At 61.1% G+C, this 22,431-nt stretch overlaps 2 protein-coding genes across 7 annotated transcripts; one reads left to right on the forward strand and one right to left on the reverse strand.

Moving 5' to 3' along the window:
* The first annotated feature begins 198 nt into the window (after window positions 1-198).
* On the forward strand, window positions 199-8,236 carry FAM131A (family with sequence similarity 131 member A). 6 transcript variants are annotated; one of them, XM_075556151.1, is made up of 7 exons: window positions 199-391; window positions 1,554-1,614; window positions 2,594-2,736; window positions 4,840-4,933; window positions 5,179-5,361; window positions 5,502-5,618; window positions 6,687-8,236. In XM_075556151.1, the coding sequence occupies exons 4-7, from the start codon at window positions 4,864-4,866 to the stop codon at window positions 7,169-7,171; spliced, it is 855 nt and encodes a 284-aa protein (XP_075412266.1). In that variant the 5' UTR covers window positions 199-391; window positions 1,554-1,614; window positions 2,594-2,736; window positions 4,840-4,863; the 3' UTR covers window positions 7,172-8,236. The 6 variants fall into 6 exon arrangements, with proteins under 6 accessions (XP_075412266.1, XP_075412267.1, XP_075412268.1 ...); XM_075556152.1 differs by having other exon boundaries at window positions 2,597-2,736; XM_075556153.1 differs by having other exon boundaries at window positions 199-385.
* CLCN2 (chloride voltage-gated channel 2) lies at window positions 8,161-22,198 on the reverse strand. The gene is made up of 24 exons (XM_075556147.1): window positions 22,012-22,198; window positions 19,778-19,934; window positions 19,407-19,538; window positions 18,961-19,089; window positions 18,717-18,850; window positions 18,541-18,618; window positions 18,380-18,458; window positions 18,126-18,251; window positions 17,956-18,040; window positions 17,768-17,869; window positions 16,821-16,905; window positions 16,516-16,671; window positions 15,864-15,933; window positions 15,509-15,619; window positions 15,080-15,293; window positions 14,729-14,862; window positions 14,433-14,599; window positions 14,180-14,294; window positions 13,966-14,039; window positions 13,787-13,846; window positions 13,645-13,683; window positions 13,397-13,501; window positions 8,819-8,905; window positions 8,161-8,687 (listed from the first exon to the last, which is right to left on the reverse strand). Exons 1-24 carry the CDS (start codon window positions 22,072-22,074, stop codon window positions 8,493-8,495), a joined length of 2,697 nt encoding a protein of 898 aa, XP_075412262.1. The 5' UTR covers window positions 22,075-22,198; the 3' UTR covers window positions 8,161-8,492.
* Between the last annotated feature and the right edge of the window lie 233 nt (window positions 22,199-22,431).

The raw sequence follows: 22,431 nt of genomic DNA on the forward strand, positions 1-22,431 counted from the left end.
TGGGAGGCTGCCTTTGGGTGCTGTGGCCGGGTGACGCCCCTCTAGCGCTTCCTCAGGCTCCCCCCCACAATCCGGACTCCGAGGACCTGCATGTTGTGGTCTGGGCCTTAGGCCGCTCCTGCGTGGTCGTGACGTCGCATCCGCCCCGCCCACCAGGTGGTGACGGCAGTGGTCACGCCCCCGCGTTTGCGTCACCGGCCCGGTTCCCTCTCCCGGGGACGGCGGCGGACGCTCGGCTCCCACCCCTCCCCTTGCGCGAACCCCCTCCCCTCCCGGGTGGTGGCCACGGCCTGGCCCTCCGCAAGGCGATGGCCCGGGCCCCGAGCGCCGGCTAGCGTGCCTGGAAACCCGGCCATGGGTTGTGTCGGCTCTCGGAGCCCTGCAGGTCAGGGTAAGAAGCGGAGTCGGGCTTCTGCCGCTGGGTGCGCGGACTGCGGATGGGTGGGGGCCCTGAGGCAGGGGTCGGTGTTTTGCGAGAGGGAGGAGCCTGCACTCGAGAGGCGGGTCCGACAGGAGGAGGGAGCGGGATGAGCGGCGAGGGGGCTAGAGGGACGGATCGGGCTCGCCCGCCTGCCTCTGGGCTTCGCAGGGCGGTCTCCTGGCCTCTGAGCTCCCGCCTGCATCCTGTGGCCCTGCGTGGCTAGGGGTGCCCAGCCTTGGGAAGGGCCGGTCAACCCGATGCGACGCCCTCCCTCTCTAGCCCTCGGCGGCTGGTATTTCACGCCCACTCTCCCCCCCAAAACACTTCCCTCCCGGTCCTGGGAGTGGCCCTTTGCTGGAAGCCGTCTTCCTAGCTGTGCGTGTCCCCGCATCTTCGGAAGGCATTGGGGAGGCCCGAACCCTGGCCAACACCTAACCACAGTTTTTGCCTAATCCTGCTCTTCGGAGTCAGCTGGTTGGTGAAGTCGCTGATCTGACTGGGACCCCAGTTGGGGCACCTGTGAGCACCTAATCACCTCTCACTGCAAACAACTGCTCGAATCCCCCTCACTCCCCTCAAGAACAAAAACAAACCACCCTACCAAAAAGAGAGGCCATTCATCCCGGTGGGCACCTTTCCCACACCTGCTGGCCCCTTGCCTGAGCCTCACTTTCTCTGGATGGTGATGCAGGCTGGGGCCTGGCTGGCCTTAGTCCTGTTTGAAAGGTCTGCTTGTTGCTTTTAGTGTCCTGAATTTCTCCGATCCTAAAGCCAGGCAGACTTGTGACACAGGGCTGTGTATGGAATGAGTCCCGGCCTTCAGGGCAGGTGCTCAGGTGCTTGTTATGTGAGGTTCTCTGGAGCTAAGACTGGCTGAGATTTGTACTTCCCTTGGGTGCCTGTGGGGAATTCTGGGATTTGTAGTCCTAAAATAACGTGTCTTGAACTGAGACACAGACTGATCTGATATTGCTGGCCCTGCTAAGACTCGGAGTACAGGAAGGCATCCCCCCTCCCCCCCCCATGTCAGAAAAGTTTGGCTGACCTCAGGATTGGCTGGAAGAACCCTGATTAACAATCAGCTGTGGGCCAGGGATGACCTGTAACCTCATGTCTTCCTTCTGGTTGTTAGCATTTCTGGGGACCACCAGCTGGCTGAGGCTCAGGGACAGAGACGGCTGCTCCAGCTAAAGGTCAGTTGTGATGTGCATTGCCCGTTGGCACGGTCTAGGTGATGGGCCTCAGCTCCTGGAGCCCCAGAGAGAGCATTTGGGCCCCTCACTCCCCCACCATCTTGAAGCCAAGAGGCAAGAATGTTCTCCTTATGTGACTAGGCAAAAGTTCCAAGTGGGGAGGGGACTGTCTCTGCATCCGGAGCCAAAACAGGAATAGAACTGGGAGCTGAGCCTGGAGTGGTTCTGGGCTTTTGCTTCTCGGCACCAACACAGTCAGGATGCCTATGATTTCTGTGCTGGGCAAAATGTTTGTGTGGCAGCGTGATGGGCCCGGAGGACGATGGACTTGTCAGACAAGTCGCAGAGGTGAGACCAGGGACCAGAGCTGTGATCCGGGAGGTGATGGGGTGAGCTCAGGCCACCAGAAGAAAATTACTCAGCCTTGGACCTTGAGAGCCAGGCAGAAGCCGGGAAAGGACCTGGGGTCAGAGAGGGCAGCAGGAAGAGGCTTCGGGTGGGGTGGGCAAGGAGGGAACAGCAGAAATACCTGGGCTTGTCACTAGAGATGAGTAAAGAGCTGCGTTCCAGCTGAGGCTGGTGTGGGGAAAGAACCGAGGCAGCCAACCTGCCGGCGGCGGTCCAGGGTGTTGGTGGGGCAGGGGGCCCGGGGACCGGGGATGGGGGATGTGGCAACCTGGGGAAGAGTCAGAATTTTTCCAACTTTAGGATTTTGTTTTTCCTTTTGGGGTTTTGATGATGAAATACATCCCGAGGGGGAAAGTGGCCAGTGGGCTGCCAGAGAATGGCCTTTGGGACTCAAGAGTAGGGCTTCTTCGGGCTAGGGACCTTCAGAGAGGAGAGCACCAAGGGGTCCTTGGTAGTCTGGGAGGTCGGGGAGCGGTCAAAGAGATGTGATGGGGCCACCTGAATGAGAAAATGGGGAGGGCGGTCTTGGCAGAAGTGGGACCTCCGCTAACCAGCTCCCTCCCTCCCTCAGTAGCCTCGGACCCAGCGTGGGCTGTGGAGTGGATCGAACTTCCTCGAGGCCTCTCCCTGACTTCCTTGGGATCTGCTCGGACCCTACGAGGCTGGAGCCGGTCCTCCAGCCCTTCCTCCGTGGACAGCCAGGACTTGTCAGAGGTGCTGAGCCCCTGGGGGTGGGGGCGGGGAGATGGCATTCACATAAAGGGGATCTGTATGTCTGTATCCCCATCCCCGCCTCCCCACCCTGCTTCTGGCTCCCTTTTCCTGCGAGCGGAGGCGCTATCCGGCCGGCTGGGCCCCAAGGCCGCCCCCGCCCGGTCTGCTCAGCCCGGCGCCGTGCCAGCGGGGCGGGCCTGCTCGCGCCCCGGTGCCGCTGACGTCAGCTCATCCCGAGCCGTATCCCGGGAGACCCTGTTGCATGGTGATGGGTTGCCAGGGAGACACACACCTTTCCGTTGCAGCTGCGCGTAGCGCGGGGCAAGGATGGCGGCGGGTAGGGGGAGTGGAGGGTGGGAGGGAGGGCGAGCGTGCCTGGGAACACCCAGCAAGTGCTCCTCCCGCCAGGCCTGGCAGGAAGCCACCGGCGCCCCCCTGGGGGCCCTGCCCCTCAGGTACTGAAGGCGGGGACTGGGCAGGCCGCAGGCTCTGCCAGTGGGAGGCGGGAATGCTGCTAGGAGAGCTGGGGAGGGGGCTGTGCCTGCCGCAGACTTCATTCATTCACGGAGAGAATGAATGTTCGCTGGGGCTGGCCTGGAAGCTTTGAACCAGGTGCAGGGTGGCTGGTGGAATCCAGGTGAACCGGATGGGCGCTGTGTGGGGCTGTGGGGGAGGGGAGGGGCTTATGGAGGGCTCAGAGAAGGAGGGTAAACTGGGCTGAAAGCATTATTTTGAGGGAAGGCCCGGGAGTCAGACCTGAAATGTCGGGGAGCATTTTGACCGGCTAGCACCCAGGGGTCCCTGTGCCTGCAGGCCTGAGGGCCACCCCCAGTGGAGGTGGAGGAATGGCTTCATTGCTTGGAGGTGATCAGGAGTGGATTGGCCAGGCTGGCCTGAGAGCGGTCAGGGGCCTCGCAGAGTGGGGGCCTTGAGGGCCTGGGTGTGAAGCCTGCACTTGCTTCCTTGGGCAGCCAGGAGCCTTAAAAGGATTTGAAATGAAGACCTGCTGTGACTAGTGGGCACCCCAGGAGAATGACTTGTTGACAGTCCTAGGGACCTGCTTCCTTCACTCAGCCTGAGTGTTTGAGGAATGTACCCTGTGCCAGGCCCCGAGCTAACCCCCCAGGAGCAGTGGCCTGCACAGATAGAGGATCAGCAAGAAACAAGAATGTCCAGGAGACAGACGCTCTCACTCCACACTGTGACTGTGACGGAGGCCCGGAGCAAGAGCAGCATGTGGTGGTGGAGGGAGATTTATGAGAGGTGGCCCACTGGGAGGGAAGGCTCCTCCTCCTTCTCTCAGCATGTGGGGGGGGGTGGTTTCAGCCAAGGCCTTTGGGGTGGGAGGCACCGTGGGAGGTGGGGAGAAAGGGACTCTTGAGGGAGTATGTGCCCCATTGTGCACAGCATTCTGGGTTGATAAAATAGGAGGGGGCTGGGGGGCCCACGTGGGCTAATCTGGGCCCACACGGAGGGTCTGCAGAAGGGCAGTGACAATGAGAGTAAAAGGGGGGAGGGGAGCGCCCTGCAATTTGGAGGTGCAGTCAAGGAGGTCTTAACAACAGCTAGGGGCAAGCCAGGATGTGGAGCCAGGGTGAAGGCATGTCCGCATGTGGGGAGCAGGCCCAGATTCGAGGAGAAGGCGGTGGGCTTGGTTTGGGCCGTGTTGCGTGTGGGACTTCAGTAGGTGATCTGGGACCATCTAGGATTTGGGTCTGAAGGCGGAGAGGAGAGGACTTTGAGGAAGTTGCTGTGCCAGCCCCGTCTCCTCCTTTCCCTATCCTCAGATGCCTCCCTCTGACTGGCATCTTGGAGCAGGGAAGGTAGAGGGGTAATGGCAAGTCTCCATTGTTTCCTGGGAAGACAGGGTCTTCAGAGAGTTCAAGGAGATGGAATGAACTTTTCACACCCGAGTGTGGTGGACTGGTCTGAGCTTTTTACCTAACTCAACATTTCCTGGCAACCTCTGGCCATGCGTGTGACCCTGGTATTCCTCCCCAGGTTTCAGCTCCCGATACTGGGGTGGGGGGGTGGGAGGCTGTGGGTGTAGGGGAGCTCGCTGCAGTAAGAGGGGCCCTGACCTTCTGGTGACTGCCACTCAAGGTGAATGTTGGAGACACAGTCGCGATGCTGCCCAAGCCCCGGAGAGCCCTAACTATCCAGGAGATCGCTGCGTTGGCCAGATCCTCCCTGCACGGTATGCCGCCCCGGGCCCTGCCTGCCACTCTGCCCTGTCTCTTGCCTTCTTTCTCCCATGCCCTTGTGAGTGTAGCAGATGGCCTCTTGTTGGGCTCGCCCATTTCCCTCCCTTTCTCTGATGAATCATACCCCTTTCATTCACCCTAAAGCTCATGTGGACCCTACGTGCCACCACCGGGCATTTAGGTACCTGCAGCCCATGCCCTTACCAGGCTTCTTCACTCTGCCCCTCCCCACCACCAGGTATTTCTCAGGTGGTGAAGGACCACGTGACCAAGCCCACCGCCATGGCCCAGGGCCGAGTGGCTCACCTCATTGAGTGGAAGGGCTGGAGCAAGCCCAGCGACTCCCCTGCTGCCCTGGAATCAGCCTTTTCCTCCTACTCGGACCTCACTGAGGGCGAGCAAGAGGCACGCTTCGCCGCAGGTGAGTGGTCAGCCACACCGCACCTGGTCCCTGGGGGCTGTGAGGGGTGCAGAGACACTCCCCCACTTCCCTTCCCCGCCCTCTCTCCCAGCCTAATCTTAGCTGACCTCTGCCCATGAATTCTCGGTCCTCCCCCGCAGGAGTGGCTGAGCAGTTTGCCATCGCAGAAGCCAAGCTCCGGGCCTGGTCTTCGGTGGACGGGGAGGACTCCACAGACGAGTCCTATGATGAGGACTTCCCTGGGGCCACGGACACAGGTGAGGGGCCATCCCTTGCTAGTGCTGCCAACTGGGGTGGAATTGCCTGCTAGGCGCTGGGGTGCCAAGCTGCACCCAGTGTCCGCCAAGCCTTTGGAAGGGGTAGGGGAGAGAGGCCGACTGTCAGGCAGTCTTCGACAGCCCAGGGGCAGGAGGGTGGTGTCCACCCTCCCAGGACTGGAAGAGGAGCGGTGCCTGGTGCCTTTCCTCGGGGTGGGTCGAGAGGGCCAGTCTGTGACCTGCCTCTGGCCTGCCAGCACAGAGGAAGGAGCTTCGGTGCAGCAGGCAAGGCAAACAGCAAAGCCTGCTGGGCCTAGAACAGCCCTGGCTGTTCCTGAGTCCTGGCCTTCCAGCTGAGCCCTGCCTGTGGGCCCTTCTCTAGGCCCGTGTCTGGAAAGGGGACCCTGCGGGGCTGAGTGCAGCTGCACAACCCTCCTTTCGTGGCCCCCGCCCACCATGGGGCTGACTCTCTGTAGTCAGCCTCTTTGGGCCCTTCTCTGCCTGACTCCACCCCTTCAGTCCATTAGCCAGCAACCCTCCCCACCTCCCCCCAACATGGGTCTTACATAGAGCCGCTCCAGAGCTGCTGCTGCTGCTGCCAAGCGGAGCCTTGAAACCACACGCGTGCTTGAGTTCCAGGCCCGCTCTGACCCCTGGGCTAACACCCACTCACGTTTATCTCAGACCAGTATGAGCCCACGGAGGATCTGTGCGCATCTTAGCAAAAGGCCCCTATCCTCTGGGCAGTGGGGCCCTGTGCTTGGTGAGCAAGGGGGGGGGGGGTTGCCTCACAGAGGGTCCTCTCGTGCAGTGAGCAGCGTGCGCAACTGTGTGCGGTAGCCCTGCATTTATTGCTGGCTCGCTGTATGCTGCCAACGACCCCGTACAGTAGGTGCAGCCGAGGCCCCGAGAGGCTTAAAGACGTGCCCAAGCTTACCCACTCTACCGCAAGTGCCTTGAGGGAGGGCAGAGGCCAGGGCCGGGGGTGGTGGTGGGGTGGGGTTGGAGGCATGCCCCTAGTAGGAGCAGGGCCAGCAGAACTACCCTCTCTCCTCTTCTCTCCATCAGACATATCTGGGCAGCTGCCCCTGGGACCCCACCTCCAGGACCTCTTCTGGGGTCGGCGCTTCTCCCGGCCCATGCGCCAGGGCTCGGTGGAGCCTGAGAGCGACTGCTCACAGACCGTTTCCCCAGACACCCTGTGCTCCAGTCTCTGCAGCCTGGAGGACGGGTTGCTGGGCTCCCCGGCCCGGCTGGCCTCCCAGCTGCTGGGCGAGGAGCTGCTTCTTGCCAAACTGCCCTCTAGCCGAGAAAGTGCCTTTGGCAGCCTGGGCCCACTGGAGGCCCAGGACTCGCTCTATGACTCGCCGCTGCTCACAGAGCCCTGCCTTTCCCCTGCGGAGGAGGAGGAGCCGGAGCCGGCGCCCTGCGCGGACTGCCAGCCACTCTGCCCGACGCCAGTGGGCAGCTGGGACCAGCAGCGGCAAGCCTCTGACGTGGCCTCTTCTGGGGTGGTGTCTTTAGAAGAGGAGGCAGAACCGGAGGGACAGTGACCCAGATCCTGCCTGGTGGTGGCATGCGTCCCCTGGCTGCTGCCGGGGACAGAGCCTCCATGCCCAAGTGCGGGCACAGGCTCCCAGGGGCTGCTGGGAGCACTCAGTCCTCCGTTGTGTGTTTTGCATGAAAGTGTTTGGAGAGGAGGCAGGGCCCGGGTTGGGGGGCGCATGTCCTGCCCCACCTCCGGGGGCTTGCCGGGGGTTGCCCGGGGCCCCTGGGGCATGGCTACAGCTGTGGCAGACAGTGATGTTCATGTTTTCAAATCAAAACCGCCACACGCACACATTTCCTCCGCGGACGGCAGGAGCTCCTGCGGGGATTTTTGTGACTGGGCTGTGTGGCCCACTCGAGTGGGGGAGCCTCTCCCCACGCCTCTTCTCTGCTCTCTCCTTCCCTCCCAGTCCCTGTGCTGTGCTTGATTGATCCTCCTTACCCCGGGGTGGGGGCTGGCTCCTGTGCCCTCCCAGAGCCTGCGGACTGAGCCCGCCCCGGCCCCTGCTCCGCTGGGCTTGTGCAGTGCTTCCCCCCTCTCCACGGGCTCTAAAGCTCCTTTCTTCCCGAGGCAGCAGGGCCTCTCTCGGAGGCGTTGGAAGGGTCCAAGCAAGTAGCCCTTTCCCGGGCCCTCGTCTGGCCCTGCTGGAGCCCTCTTTGTGGGTGCAGTCAGAAGCCGGGATGGGGTGGCCCTGGTTGCTGCTACAGAAAGATGACCAGTGTCCTCCCAGCAAAGGCCACAAGGGGACTCGGGGTGCAGGGTGGGTGTCTGCTGCTGGCTGCCCCAAGTAGGATTTGTGCCAATGTGGGAACCATGAGGGAGTGGCCCTCCTCGGGGAGGGAGGGGCCGTGGGAGCCCCTGCCCCAGCCGTACTGGGGATTTTTCTGGCCGTGGGTAGCCGCAGACTGAGGAGCCTTGTGAGCGCTGGCCCGTGAGAGGGCCCAGGATCAGACAGGGGGCCGGCGAGCGGCACAGGCACTCTCTATGTAAGTGGCTCATTAGGTGTTTATTTTGTTCTATTTAAGAATTTGTTTTATTAAATTAATATAAAAATCTTTATAAATCTCTATATACATCTGGTCATTGGAGGTTCCAGTATAAACCCATCTTCGTTCTACCCTGCTTCCCCCACAGGGGGGCGAGCAGGGTCAAGTAGCCACCCCCCCATGCCCTTCAGGCAGGCAAGGCTGGTCTGCCGTTCCTGGGGGGTGGTGCTGGTTCAGGTTCCAGGTAGGATGGACCGGAAGAGGCAGGTGGCCCTGAGCTGCCTTGGGTGTCCCCAGGGCAGAGGGACAGTGAGGGCCACAGCCCCGGCCCTTGGGGGCTTACTGGCACTTGTCGTCACTGTCAGAAGGGCTGCTGTCCCGGGGGAGGCCGTGGCGGGAACGGGGCCCCCACAGTGCATGCACCTCTGTGGTCTCAGTGTCACTGCTGCTAGTGGTGCTGTCACGGAAGCTTGCCAGGGGCGGCCGGACTTTGACGCCCTGGGCCGTGACGGAGCCCTCGATGGCTTTCCGGAGCTGGAGGAGCAAGAGGGCCGGGTGGGTGTCTGGGCTCTGCTTCTCCCAGGGGTGGGGTAAAGCTGGAGGGTAATTACCGCATCGGGACTTTTGGGATGCAGAGGTGGCTTTGGGGGCCACTGCTATCTCACCTCCTTCAGCGTGACAATGCCAATGAGTCGGCCAATACTGGTGACATACGCGTGGTCCACTCCCAGCAGAGAGAAGATGGTGTGAGTCTGGAGGAGGGAAGAAGAGGTGGGGCTGTGTGAGGGGACATCACTGAGCTACAGGCAGCGGGGTGGGGGGGTGGGACACATAGTGGGGCAAGGGACAGGACCACTGGAGGGAAAGTAACGCGAATAACCGTGACCAGGCCTCGGCAACTGCATCTGCTGCTGGACAACGGGGACGGGGAAGGCGTCTCCCTCCCTTCCTCTCCAAACAGGAGGAGGCCGCTGCTCCAATCGGACCTCTAACGTCGCTGTCTGACGTTACTTAATTTCAATACTGTCCTGACAGTTATGACAGTATTCCCGAGGGAGCAGTGACACTGCGCACAAGTGGCTCCACGTCAACACGAGCACGCGGTTGTGCAGCCCCAGACAGCTGCGCACCACGCTGACCCTCCAGGGCAGATGGCCCAGCAGCCTCCAGGTGCCCGGAGGTGGCCTCCCACACCCCTTGGGGGCCCCGAATTCCGTGCCTCTTGCCCACTACTTTCCAGTGGTTGACAGAACAAGCCCCACTGGTCCTTATTCGCTGGCCGGCCAGCCAGTTTTGAGCTTTCTCAGGGACCAACAGCTCATCTTGCCCAAAGCAGGCTACAGCTCTCCTGGTCCTTTCTGCACTCCCCGCTCGCTCTGGTTTGGCTCTGCCCCCCAGTTTTCAAATCTGAGTGCTAGAAGTGGACTCTCTTGAACCAGATGTCTTTAAAACACACACACACACACACACACACACACACACACACACACACACACACACACACACACCCCCCCTCCTGAGTCAGCAGTTCCAGGAATTTTGGAGGTTGGACCTGTCTCCTCTCCCTGTTCAAGATTGTGCCTTGGCTTGATGTCTGAATTGAAATGGGCATTGATAACCTGGCTCTCTGCATATCAAGCACTCAGAAATAATTTTAGCTACATGTCTTCTCATTCACCTGCCTAGTTTTACCTTTAGGGACTGCCAGAACTTCCAAACTCTCTCCACCGCAGGGCCCGATGACTTGGAAGGGGCTAGAAGTTCACACTCTTCAGAGCACGCTCTCCCACACTTCATACACTTAGCATCATGTGTGGTCAGCAAGTGCCTGGGATCAAAGCCCACGGCTCCGAGCGTTAGCCAGGAGTGTCTATTAGGAGATTGCCTGTTTAATATGTCAAATTAGCCTTCTAAGGATCCTATGAAATCCTTCCGCTGAATTCCCAACCCCCAGCAATCTCAACCTGAATGAGTTTCGTATGGTGGCTCTGGTGGTGAAGTGGTTAAGCAGTTGGCTGCTTATTGCAAGGGCGGCAGGTTGAGTCCACCAGGAACACATGTGCCGGCCACCAGCCAGCTTCTGTAGACACAGCCTTGGGAACCGTACCCTCCTGTTTGACGGCGTTGCTGAGTCAGAAAGGACGGCAATTTTGGTTTGGTTTGCGCCCCATCTGCCCGTGGCACCACCACCTGATTCCTCAGCACCCTGGCCCCTCAGCTTCCAGCCACATCAGTGCTCAACAGTCAGGGTCCCACTGGCTAAGGGACCTTCTGCTTCACATCTCCTCTTCCTCCAGCTGGGCTCTGCCATCCCCTCGCTCGCTCTCTAGCCTGTCTGTCCATCCTCAGGTCCCACCATGCACCCCAGGTTCGACATACACCTAGCCATCCATGATCTGAAAATGCCCATTTAGTTCACAACTCCAACCTTGCTCCCATGGCACCATTTTCTAAAGTTCCACAAACCCATAAATCTTCTGAGCCCCTCAGCTCAAAACCCAACTGAACCCAACCTCGCTTGTCAAGTCTCCAAGCTGGGAGCCGCCCTCTCCCTGTCCCCAGCACTGTGGACTCCTCTCTGCTTTCAGACTCAATGCACCGTGACCCTGCAATGCAGCACCGTGCGTGGTGGAGCGGGCTGTCTGCCTGGGTGGCACTGAGTCCCTCGAGGGCAGGGGTGGCATCTTCCATCCTTCGTTGCTCGTCTCTCGCCACAGCATTCGCTATGATGCCAAGGACCTGGATCCTCAAGAACTAAGGCCTTCCGTCCTCACAAATACCTATGAAGTCGCGCTTGTTGAGCTGGTTCTGACTCCGTGGCCCTGTAATCAACAGAATGAACACGCCTCCCAGTCCGGTGCTAGCCTCACCACTGTCCTGTGGCAGCTACTGTGTCGAGCCATCTTCTGGGAGGTCTTCCTCTCCCTCACTGCCCCTCTACCAAGTTACGATGTCCTTTCCCAGGGTCTGGTCTCCTGATAACATGTCTGAAGCATGCGAGTCGAAATCTCACCATCCCTGCATCTGCGGCGCATTCCAGCCGCACTTCTTCCAGGACGGACAGATGTCTGTTCTTTGGGCAGCGCTTTCAGTAGCGTTTGCCAGCCCCAAGGTTCAAGTGCATCGAGTCCTCAGTCTCCCTTATTCAGCGTCCAACTTTCACCTGCACGCAAGGTCACTGAAGAGACCATGGCTTGGGTCAGGCGCACCTTAGTCCTTCAAGTGCCACCCCTGCTTTCCCACCCTTTATAAAGAGGTCCTGGGCAGCAGATTTACCCCATGCAAGGCGTCGTGTGCTCTCTTGACTACTGCTTCCAATATCGACCTATGAGGTAGGAGTGTTTATCTTGATTTTACAGATAAGTGAGGCAGAGAGAGGCCAGCCAAAGATCTCGCCAAGGTCTCACAGCTGGCAAACATTGCAGAGCTAGGGTTTAGCCTGGCCAGAGTGGCCCTCGGGCTGGCACTCCCAAGTACCCCCTCTCTTTCTCCAGATGCATCAGGCGATCTTTTCCAGCTGCATGGGCAATTAGGGAAATTGTCTCCAATGTAATCTCTCTCCTCCGTTCTCCTGAACTTAGTGGGTGACTGCTTACGGGCCCCTCAGGCCTGCAAGGAAGGACGTTTTGAATTCTGATCTTCGATGTTCTTATCGCCTCCAGTTCTTGGTCCTTTTGTTAGTCGGTCTGTCAAAGGCTGCCTCTCTGATTTGTAAGCTTGTAACAAACACCTGCTTTGTTCTTTTCCTTTTTAATTTAATTAGACACCCAGGAGCCCATTGGTGGGCCCTCACATTTCTCGGGCTTGAGAACAGTGAGCTGACAGGGAGAGGGACAGCGTGACCTTCTGAACGAATTCTGGGATCGGGGCCAGAAGATCTGGGCTCTGGGCCTGTAAGTGCTGTAGGGATCCCGGCAAGTGGCCTCTTCACTGCATGCCTCAGTTTCCCCAGGCAGACTGTCCAGGCCTGGTTCTGCCGCTGGACAGCTCTGGATCTCAACATCCTCATCTGCGTAAGTTGGAAGAACTCACTATCTTGTCTTGTGATACGAGTGGAGGGGTAAAGCCCACGTGGGAAGGGCTTAGCGCAGTGCCTGGCACATAGCAAGCACTCCAAAACAAAACAAAACAACAACAAACAATGCTGTCAGCAGTAGCAGCCACGGAGGTCTTCCCGCCCCCTGCTGTGTATCGATATGTTGTTCTCAGACCCTATCTACCGACTTTGGTAGGAGGTCTTTCTCCAAAGGCTTGTAAGACATTTCTTTCTTACCTCTTGATCTTTTGTTTCTCTTTGTCCTGTGTCCCCCGACCCAGCCCCCGCGTGCCCTGTTGCGGTGCCCTGCTGCCCTATTAGAGCTGTACCTGCCAGGTGGTGAAAGCTGGAAGCCTGAGCTGGGGACCTTGGGGGCATTCAGCCTCTGTCCCCTTCGCCACAGTGCCTCTTGGGCTCCCACGTGAAGTCTGGCCAGTTCTGGGCTGCAGCACTTCGGGAGCCCTCCTGCTGGCCTGCCAGACCTGCCCGCCCTGCCCCCTCTATGCGTAGAGGCCCCCATGCAGCCGGCCCTCCGCAGAGCTCTCTCCCTTTTTAGGGGTCAGTCTCCCGCCCCACCTGTCTGTACCCCTTCTCTCCCCGCACTCGTGTGGCCCCATCTGAAAAGGCGGCTGAGCCCCGCCACCGGGCTTCCTGTCCCTCTGTGCCTTCCTCTGGCCCCCATTAAGTGCAGACTTTCTGGGGTCCGACATCTGAGGCCCCACTGGGCGTTTCTCATCTTTGTTTATCTCTTCTCTGCAGTGCCCTCACCCGGACTTGGGAGTTGGTTAGCTTGTTTATTAGATTTTCTTATCCGGCCTGCTTCTCACCCACACTCCTACCCCCACCTCCCCACCCCTGTTTCCAGCGTGGGTGTCTCAGCCTTGTTGGGCTCTGGCAGCCTCCTGCCTAGCTCTGACCCTGCCTTCTGGCTTCTACCCAGTTCAAGCCCAGCCTTTGTTGCCATTTGGTCCAGAGTTCCCAGGGGGCAGGGTTGAGCAGAGGAAAACTGATGCCTGGCCCGGCTGGAGAACAGGAAGAGGCGAAGGAAGGGGCCCCCTACCCCCGGCCTCCAGCCTCCACTCTGGGCAGCTGTTTTTAAAGCACGGTCGCTGAGAAACAGCTCAGCTCCGAGCCCCCACGCCGCACCTCGGTCCTTCCTCCCTGGCGCTCTGCCAGCCGGGTGCCCGGGCCCAGGCCCAGGCTCTACCTTGTGCAAGGAGGTCCGCTCCACCAGCTGGAAGGGGGCGGGGTCGATTTTGCAGTCACTGAAGTTGACAGGCTCATCCAGCTGCTGCTCCTCCCACTCTAGGATCTGGGGGTAAAGAGAGTAGGAAGGGGAGTGAGGTGGTGGCCTGCCCATTGCCCTCCATGGTCCCTCCTCCCATGGGTGCAGCAGCCAAGAAGAGGGCTGGACACACCCAGGGGCAGACGGTCCAGAGTCCAGTCACACCTTACCTCTTGAGGGGTCATCTCGCCGTCCAGGTCTGAGTCATTCTACAGGAGGGGGGCCGGCATGAGTGGCTGGGTCTGGCCTAGAGCCCACGGCCCGTCCTCCCTGTGCAGCACCCCTGGACAACAGGGAAAGAGGGGCACATACCGCCAGGGAGATGCGGACCCGCTTCAGCTTGCGCTTCTCACTGGACTCCGACTTCTCCAACTGTGTGGGTGGGGCCAAAGTGGGCAGAGAGAAGGGTTGATGTTACTGGGGCTAGGGGCAGCACCTGTGCTGCAGGGGAGCAGGGAGGATGGAGCAGGAGGAGAGGGCCCACCACTCACCTCTGCAGCTACCTCGGGAGGTGGGCTTCCACAGAAGAGGTTCCTGAGAGCAATGCCAGCCGGCTCCTTGCTCCCTGCAGCGGGCCCGGGCCATGTCATCCAGGAGGCAAGAGGAGGGGCCTGTGCTACCCGTCCATCCCCGAGGCCGGGCCCTTCCAGTGGGGCTGAGCTCCAGCAAGGGAGTGGGAGGTGGGCGGGGATGGGGTGGGCTCACCTGCAGGGCTTTCCCGGGGGTTCATGGTGTTGCTGGACCCCCTCTTGAGAGCAGGCTTGAGGGGCTTGTTAGCCTCTCCCCGGGCTGCAGAGAAGCCTGGGTCCTCCTCGTTCACCTGCACGGGCAGGAAGAGCTGGCCAGGTTGGGGTGCTGCATCACCCTCTGTGCCTGCTCCCAATCAGTGATGCTCAGGACGTGTGTGTGTGTGTGTGTGTGTGTGCACGTGCGTGCAGGGGGGTGGCTCTCCCCTCACCTGGAAGCAGACAGCAGCCTCAGGGACAGGGGGATCAGGTGGGGGAGAGGCCTGGGCAGCCCGGCGCTGGTCCTGCATGAACTGCCTCCGCCGGACCGGGCTCAGCTGGGCCCCCAGCAATGCCACCACCTGTGAGCGCTCGATGGAGCCCAGCAGAATCATGGACTCTATAGACCGAGCAGGCGAGGGGTAGAAGGCATTCAGAAGCTGCAGGTGAGGCTCCCCCACCCTCCTGGGCCTTCCTCCTCCCTGAGCATGGTGCCCTCCCTGGGAGATGGCCCCGTTCCGGTCCTCACCGGAGGACTCCACCAGGGCTAGCATGCGGCCTTTGGTCCTGTGCAGCGCCAACCGCAGGTCTCGGAAGGTGCAGCTGAGGGCTATGTAGGGTACATCCCGCACCATGATGTCTTCCACTCGCACTCTGTACTGCCTGGGGCACAGGGGCACGGGGCTTGCGGTTGGCATGGGGCACGGAAAGTCCAGAGCTGACAGGAGCAGGGCCGAGGGCCGGGGAGTGCTGCCCACTCTCTTTGCATCAAGGGTGTGGACAAGGACAGCTCAGACCAGGCTTCGCTGGCTCAGGGACTTCATGGCCTCGGGTGTGAGGGGTGCGTCCCCGCCCGCTCCCCGCCTGCCGCCCTGCATACTGGTGTCGGCCCCAGCCCAGCTCGGGCAGGTAGGGCAGCTTCTTGATGCGGATGATACTGTCGTAGAGCGAGGGCTGCAGGCTCTGGGCGACGGCGTTGGCCAGGATGACGGCTATCATGACGGGCAGGATGTGGGCAATCTGGCCCGTGAGCTCAAACACAATCACGGCCGTGGACACCGTATGGGTCACTGCTCCCGCCAGCGCAGCTGCCCCTGGAGACAGCTCCCATCAGTGTCCTCAGCCCCCAGGGCCCCGCTTTCCCTGGGGCCGGGCCTGTGGGAGGCTGCTCAGGGCTGCCCCTTCCAGGTCTGGGGATTGGGCTGCTGCCTCTGAGGGAAGGCCAGTGTCCACCAGCAGGGGGCGCAGAGCCTCAGACCCAGGAGCCCAGCAAGGGGTCCTCCCAGGGAGCTGGGTGCCGGGCACTCACCCACCACTGCATAGCCCCCGGGCACAATCCGGTAGGTGCTGCTGTCTGTGTGAATCCCATCTGGGAACCAGGCGGCCATGCTTTCCCCCACCAGGCGCCCAAATGCGGCTCCTTTAGTGAGGGGGGTGGGAAGAGAAACAGGTAGTGGAGGGGGAGGGCAGGGGCACTAGGAAGAGAAAGGGGCAGAGGGTGGGGGAGGGGCCGGTGGGTCATTTGGTGCAGGGACAGCCCTGCGGGAAGTAGGGGGTGGGGGCTGGACCAGACCCACACCCCAGTGGAGAGGAAGTCGCTGAGGGATGGCCCCAGGTTGGCCAGGGGCTGAGGAAGGGTACAGGCTGGGAGAACCTGAACTCACCAATGACAAAGACAGGCATGAAGGCCCCGCAGGGCACAGGGATGGTGGTGGCCAGAGCAGACATCCAGAACTGCAGGGGGTGGGGTGGTGAGTCAGATAGGCGTGGGTGCCTGCCAGCCCCCAGGGCGTCCCCCCTTACCCCATACACACCCAGGGACCCGCTTATCAGACAGGCTCCAACCTCACCAAACCCACTGCTCGTAGCAACTCTATAGGACAGGGTAGAACTGCCCTTATGGGTTTCCAAGACCTTAACTCTTGATGGGAGTACAAAGCCTCATTTTTCTCCTGAGGAGCGGCTGGTGGTTTTGAACTACCGACCTTGTGGTTAGCAGCCCAATGAGTCACCACCATGCCACCAGGACTGCTTCACACCTCCCAGCCATCCTTTGTCCCCAGGGATGGGAAAGTGGGGAGGGAGCAGGCAGCCCTGGAAGCAGACTGCGTCATTCCTCACTGTGTTACCCATGTGACTCTGGGCCAATTTGTGCCTCAATTTCCTCATCTTTAAAATGGGGGCAGTACTGTGCTGGACACATTGTGGTGAGGTCTGAAGGAGTTAACCTACGGAAAGCACCTAGGGCAGCCCTTGGCATCTGGAAAGCCTCCCTCCCACCCCTCCCCTCCGCCCGGGTGAACACAGGAGCCCCACCTTCATGAGGATGAAGATGACCAGCGTCAGGAAGACATTGGCCCGCGGTGGGCTCCAGGCCTGGGACATGCTGGGAGGCTCTAGATCCTCGTCGAGGCCCTGGCGGACCCACGTCCGGTTGTCAAACAGGGTCACCAGGGTCTCTTTCTGGGAGAGCTGGAAGTGAGCAGTGTGTCTCAGGCTGGGGGGCAGGTGGTGTAAGAGGGGGACCCACAGGAATCCGGGCAGGGCAGGAACCCTGAGCAAGGCTGCATCCCGGCGGGGGGTGGGGTGGGGTTGGGGAGAAAGCACCAGCTTGGGGTTACCTGTCCGGCCATGAACTGCCCAAAGCCAGGAGGGAAGGTCAGCGTGGAGATAATCAGGGTCACCAGAGCCGGGAAGAGCAGGCGTCTAGACAGGTGGGGTTCGAGGCAGCACACGTGGGTGGCATGCGCCACAGGGATGGGGACAGTCTGGGTGGCCCTCACGTCCTAAGGCCGACGGTGGGCAGAGCCTTTGTTCTTACATAAAGGCGTACAGAGCTAAGAGAAGCCCCTTTGTTGCTCATGAAGGCATGGGTGCCCGTGGGCAGGGGCCATTCCAGGAGTTGACAGTGTGACCCAAGGGCCTTTCTGTGAGCGCCTGACAGCACCACTGGGCAGCAGCCTCCCCTAGTCCACCTCCCTGCTGGGTCGTGGACACCTCTGAGCTTTCCTTCCCCTAGAGGGCACAGTGCAGGAGGGTGTGGAGAAGTTCTGGCTCCGTTGGTTTCTCGGCAGTGACTTAGCGTGAAGGGCAGTGTGGCAGCAAGCTGGGGTCACCGATAGCCGTTGACTAAAGGTGGGGTAAGGAGCAGATGGATGAAGGACATCCATCCTAAGGAGAGGCTCCCCCCTCCCAGGCCTCAGGGTCACAACCAAGAGAGCTGTGCAAAGCTGGCAAGGCGGAACGAGGCTCTGGGGTTGAAATGGAGCCTGTGCCCACGCTGGTGGGGGGTAGGGGAAACAAAGGTGCCCACACTCCAGAGAGCAGGGCAACCTCAGCCTCTTTGACTCAAATGCCCTCTGCCATGGACGGAAAATTCAGAAAGGCCCATTTCCAGGTAATTCATATAAAATTAAAAATGTCCGGTTGGCCTGGGAAACACTGTGGCTCTCAACGGGCTGCCTGTTTCTGAGCCACGGTTTGCCACCGAACTGTGACCGTTCCCCCAGCCCCGCAGACTTGCGCACCATCCAAAAGCAGCCCAGGGAGGACCCCGGCGCGGACTCACTTCTTCATGAGGAAGCGGTTGATGGTTTTCTGCTTGCGCATCACCTGGACAATCTTCCGGTTCAAGTAGACAAAGAGGGCGCCCCCGAAGCCACTAGCAATACTAGAGGGGAGAGGCCGGAGGGAGGTAGTGACTGAGGTCTTCTTCGGGAGGCCTCTCTCCTTCCCAACAGCCCCCCAGCGCCTCACCCAATCACAGCAAAGGCAGGCAGCTCCTGCAGGTCGAAGGGGAAGTCCAGGCGGAAGCGGGTTTTGAAGAGGGCAGTGATGGTCTCTGCACGCAAGGCCAGAGTAGCAGAGTCAGGCCGGGCAACCCCGCCACTGCCTGAGCCCGGGAGAGGGGCCCCCATCACCCACACCTTCATCGCGGTTCCAGACAGCCAGGACCCGGAAGATGAAGGCGCTGAAGGTGGCGGCGAAGAAGCCCCGCCAGTAGTTGCGGACGGCAAAGAAGGTGGAGGTGACCTCAATGCTGAAGAGCACACCTGCAAGGGGCCGTGGAGGGGCTGCTGGAAGGCCCGGCTGAGGACTCCTGGCCCAAGTCAAAGGCCAAGGGGAGGAGGGGCTGAGGGCAGAGCTGGGCACAGGCCTGGCTGCCAGGGGTCCCCCCTACCTCCGATGGGCGCTGCAAAGCAACAGCCTACGCCCACAGCACAGGCAGCGGCCAGCATCTCTGTGTTCCGGGATTCATTCTGAGGACAGCAGTGGGAGGAAGGGTAGTCAGCTGTGGACTCGATATCGTGCCCCTCCTTCCTCCAGGGAGGGCCCCCTCACCTCATAGATGCCCCCAAAGAGGGAGAGGAACTTGCTCAGCAGGGCGGCACACATGCTGGCGATATGCACAAAGGGGCCCTGGGTGGGGAGGGGGCAGAGAGGGTCCGTGGAGTGGAGGCCCCTCCCAACTTTGGAGGGTCTCCACCAGCACCCCCCGTCCCCTGCCCTACAGTCACCTCTTTGCCAAGTGGCATGCCGCTGCCCAGGGCACAGGTCAGCCCGATGACCTTAGCTACAAAGGTCTTGAGAGTGAGATATTCCTTCAGTACCACTCCCCGCAAGATGGTCTTCATCTCTGGGATGCCGGATCCTGGGGGGACATGTTCCCCCGGGTGGGGGTGGGGGGAGAAAGGGGTGTCACCTCAGGCACTCCTTTCAAGAGGCCCCCCCCCCCCCCCCCGCCTGTCTCTCTTATTGTACCGACGGCCTGCGGAGCCAGGATCTGCGTAAATCCTGCCGAGAAAGTGATGAGGACGACGGGGTAGGTGACCCAGGCCAGGTACTGCAGCAGGACGTTCGTGTGCAGCCCTCGGGACATCCACTGCTGAGCTGTGGGGACCAAGGCACGCCGATGCTCTCTTGGCAACCGGGGCATATGATGGGTAGTCCCAGGCAGTGTCCCATAGAGCCCGGAGGACAGGGTGTGGGGCGGGGACACCCACTGAGGCAAAGACCACTCTAGGCTGGAGGGCCAGTGGGAGAGGGAAGGCAAGTGGAGGCCTGTGGGGCTGGCAGTGATTATGCCCAAAGAAGGGGTGGTCAGGCTGGCTGGGGGAAGTGGTCAACGGCCAGTGGCCAAGACGCCTGAGCGTGCGGCATGGAGGCAGTATGGCTTTTGCAGTGGCCCCTGCCATTGGCGTCCTCACCCTGCAGACACGCAGCAATGGCATAGTCCATGACCCAGCTGACCAGTGCCATAAGGAGGCCCAGCAGGACCAGGAAGATCCAGTCCTCACCGACCCTGGACGCCAGGAACTTGTGGCAGCGCACGGAACAGACTGGGATGGGGGAGAGGGGAGCGGATGGGAACGGGAGGTTAGCATCAGGAAGTCACACCTCTGCCCTCCAGTCTACCCACCCTGCCCGTGGGTCCCTCTAAAGTCATCTGCAAGTGGGGCTTCAAAGAGTCGGGGCGGAAGTTCCATGATCTTTCCATCCCCTGGTTTCACTCTCAGAACTGCACAGCACATCCTGGTCTCCCTCCCTGACTGGGGACTGCGGGGGGGGGGGTACTCACTGCGGCAGGGGGCGCAACGGCTCTGTCCATATTCCAGGAGCTCTGGGGGAGTTCGAGGCGATGGGGGGGCCCTCCAGGGTTCGGGCCCTCCCAAACGGATCCGAGCAGCTTCCTCTTTGGCAAAGGCCCCAAGGTCCTGGGTGTATCGGCCATACATCTGGAGCAGCGGGGAGGACAGGGATCAGCCAATGTGGGCTGAGCAGGGAGATGTCCTGGGGCCTCATCTCCCCTTTCCCTGGCCTCGTATTGCAGAACCCCTCTGAGCCCCCAGGTCACACTCCAGCTGGGGGTGTGGGAACAATGCACATAGCGGACTGTGGGCACTGTCCCGGCCAGAGCGATGGGGACGGCCAAGGTACATAGCTCTGGGGGTGGCAGAATACTTAGCCCTCTCCTCCCAGGCCTTGGGGGAGGGCCCAGAGGAGGAAAAGACTGAATAACCCAAGGCCTGGAGTCTGCAAGTGGGAGGAGGGAAGGTCAGAGAACAAGGGGTTGGTTAAGGGCTTAAGGACAACACAAGGGGCCTGGGGGTGAGCTGGGGGCAGGCAGCTCAGACTGGAGCCTCAGAGCAGGGCCCTAATCCTTATCAGGGTCTTGCTGGGCCTGGGGCCTGTGACTGCCTCTGCTGTACCGTGCCACCCCCCTTAATCCCCTTGTCCCCATTCCCCACTCCTAGCCAGCCAGCCAGCCCAGTGGAGAGAACCTGTGTGGGTATGTGTGTGGGAGTGAGTGCGTATGTGTGAGTGTGGTGGCCTCAGCCCCATTCTACAGCTGCCCTGAGCCGAGCAGGCGCTTGGGGGACATCAGAGCTGCTGATCACTGGGTCATGGCTACATACAGGGGGGTGACTGGAAGGGAGAGGCACCTCCCGTGTCGCTGAGCCATGGCTAGACCTGCCAAGCTGGGCGTGTATTGGGGGGGTGGGGAGGAGCAGATTCCGGCTGCCACCCGCAGGGCAGAGCCTTCAGGACACAAAGGGCTCCTGTTGGGGCTGGGGTGGGGAGGAGAGAGGGAGGGAAAGAGGGAGACAGCAAGAGGGGGAGAGATAGAGATCAAGGAGGGGGGGAGAAGCCCAGAGCACAGGCATGAGAGAGAGGGGGGAAGAGAGAGGTGAAGGGAAGGGGCAGACAGCTGGAGAAGAGAGAGGAGGAAGTTGAGCTGAGAAAAGAGAGAAAGTGGAGCCCCAAGGTAGGAGGTGGGAGTTGAGTGTGAGAAAAAGACAAAGGATCTGAGGCAGAAGGGGGAGAGGCTGGATGGAAACTACCCAGGAGGGAGCTTGACCTGAGAGCTCATTTCAGAGACAGGGATGGAGATGTGGCTGGAGACAGGGGCCATCCCAGAGGCCAGGTACCTGGCTGCCTGGGCCAACGGAACCCTCTCTCTCTTCTTCCCCCTCAGTCGAGCACCACTCTTAGCACCTCTCCCTGTCACTTTATCTAGTCGTTCTCTCTTGTAACTGGCACCCCCAGTTACGGCTGAGGCCTGCCCCCTCCCAGAGGTCCCCCAACTTCCACTCTCCTGGGCAAATTCCAGCCCAAGCTGAAGCAGAGACACAGAGCCATCCCCTTCCCTGGGGCTCAGGTCCCCTGCTCCAGGACAATGAGCGGGCAGACGGCTTGGCTTCTAAAACACTGAACAACAGTGGAAGCCATGAGTCAGCTCAGAGCCCCAGGACCCCTGCTTCTAAGGAGGTCAAGGGACACCCTTTGGGTGGGTGGGGGCTAGGTATCAGCAGTTAGCAAGGACAAAGGTCCCACATCCCATAGGTTCCTGTCCAGGTTGGGCCAGGGCTGGGGCTAGGTTTCTGTCTGATCATCTTTCAACATCTCCTGCTTCTCTGCCTAGCACCGTGCACAGTGGGACAGGGACTGTCTTGGACGAGGGGAGGTGGGGAGTCCAGGGAGAGACATTTTAAGAATGTGTGTGGTGGAGTGAAGGTATGGAGAGGCAGGCTAGTGTGTGTGTGTGTGTGTGGGGGGGCGTTGGTGGCGTGTGTGTAGGGTGTGAGGAGGACACTTGGGGCAAGTCCCTTGTGTCATTGTCTCTTCAGGTTCCCAGCCTGGGCAAGCAGCTCTCCCGCTTGGCCCTTCAGCTTCGCAGACCTTACCCCCACCCCAGCCTCAGTTTCCCCTGCTCAGTAGGATGGGGCAGAGCGACAGAAGGCCCCGCTCCCCGGGTTTCCAAGGGTCCTGGGACGCGCGCGCACGCACGCCTCGGAGCCGGGCTTCGCCTACCAGGGTCTGCTCGTACTGCAGCGCCCGCTGCTCCATCCCCTCCTCCTCGGCCGCCGCCGCCATCTCCGCGCGCTGCCTTTCGTCTCCCGCGGGGGCTCGCGGGCCGCCCGGGGCTGGGCTCCTGGTCCTGGGGGGCAGAGCCCACTTCGGCGCCGCACGCGTCCCCGCAGTCCCGGCGGCCGAGCTCCGAGTGCCGCGGGCCCCGCGGGCGCCCGGCGCAGCCTCGCGCTCTGGGCCCTCCTCCGCGGGCGGGGTCCCGCGCTGCTCCGCCCGCCAGCCGTTCCGAGGGGCCGGCCCTGCGCGGCTGGGGGCTTTCCGGGGGCCGCCGCCCCGGCTGGGCAGCTGCGGGCGGCTCGGGGACCAGGGGGTGCAGCGGGCACGGGGCGGGCGCTCTGCTGGCACGTGGAGCGCTGTGCCAGT

This window comes from Tenrec ecaudatus, chromosome 8 (genome assembly GCF_050624435.1).
Source record: "Tenrec ecaudatus isolate mTenEca1 chromosome 8, mTenEca1.hap1, whole genome shotgun sequence".
Lineage (NCBI taxonomy): Eukaryota > Metazoa > Chordata > Mammalia > Afrosoricida > Tenrecidae > Tenrec > Tenrec ecaudatus.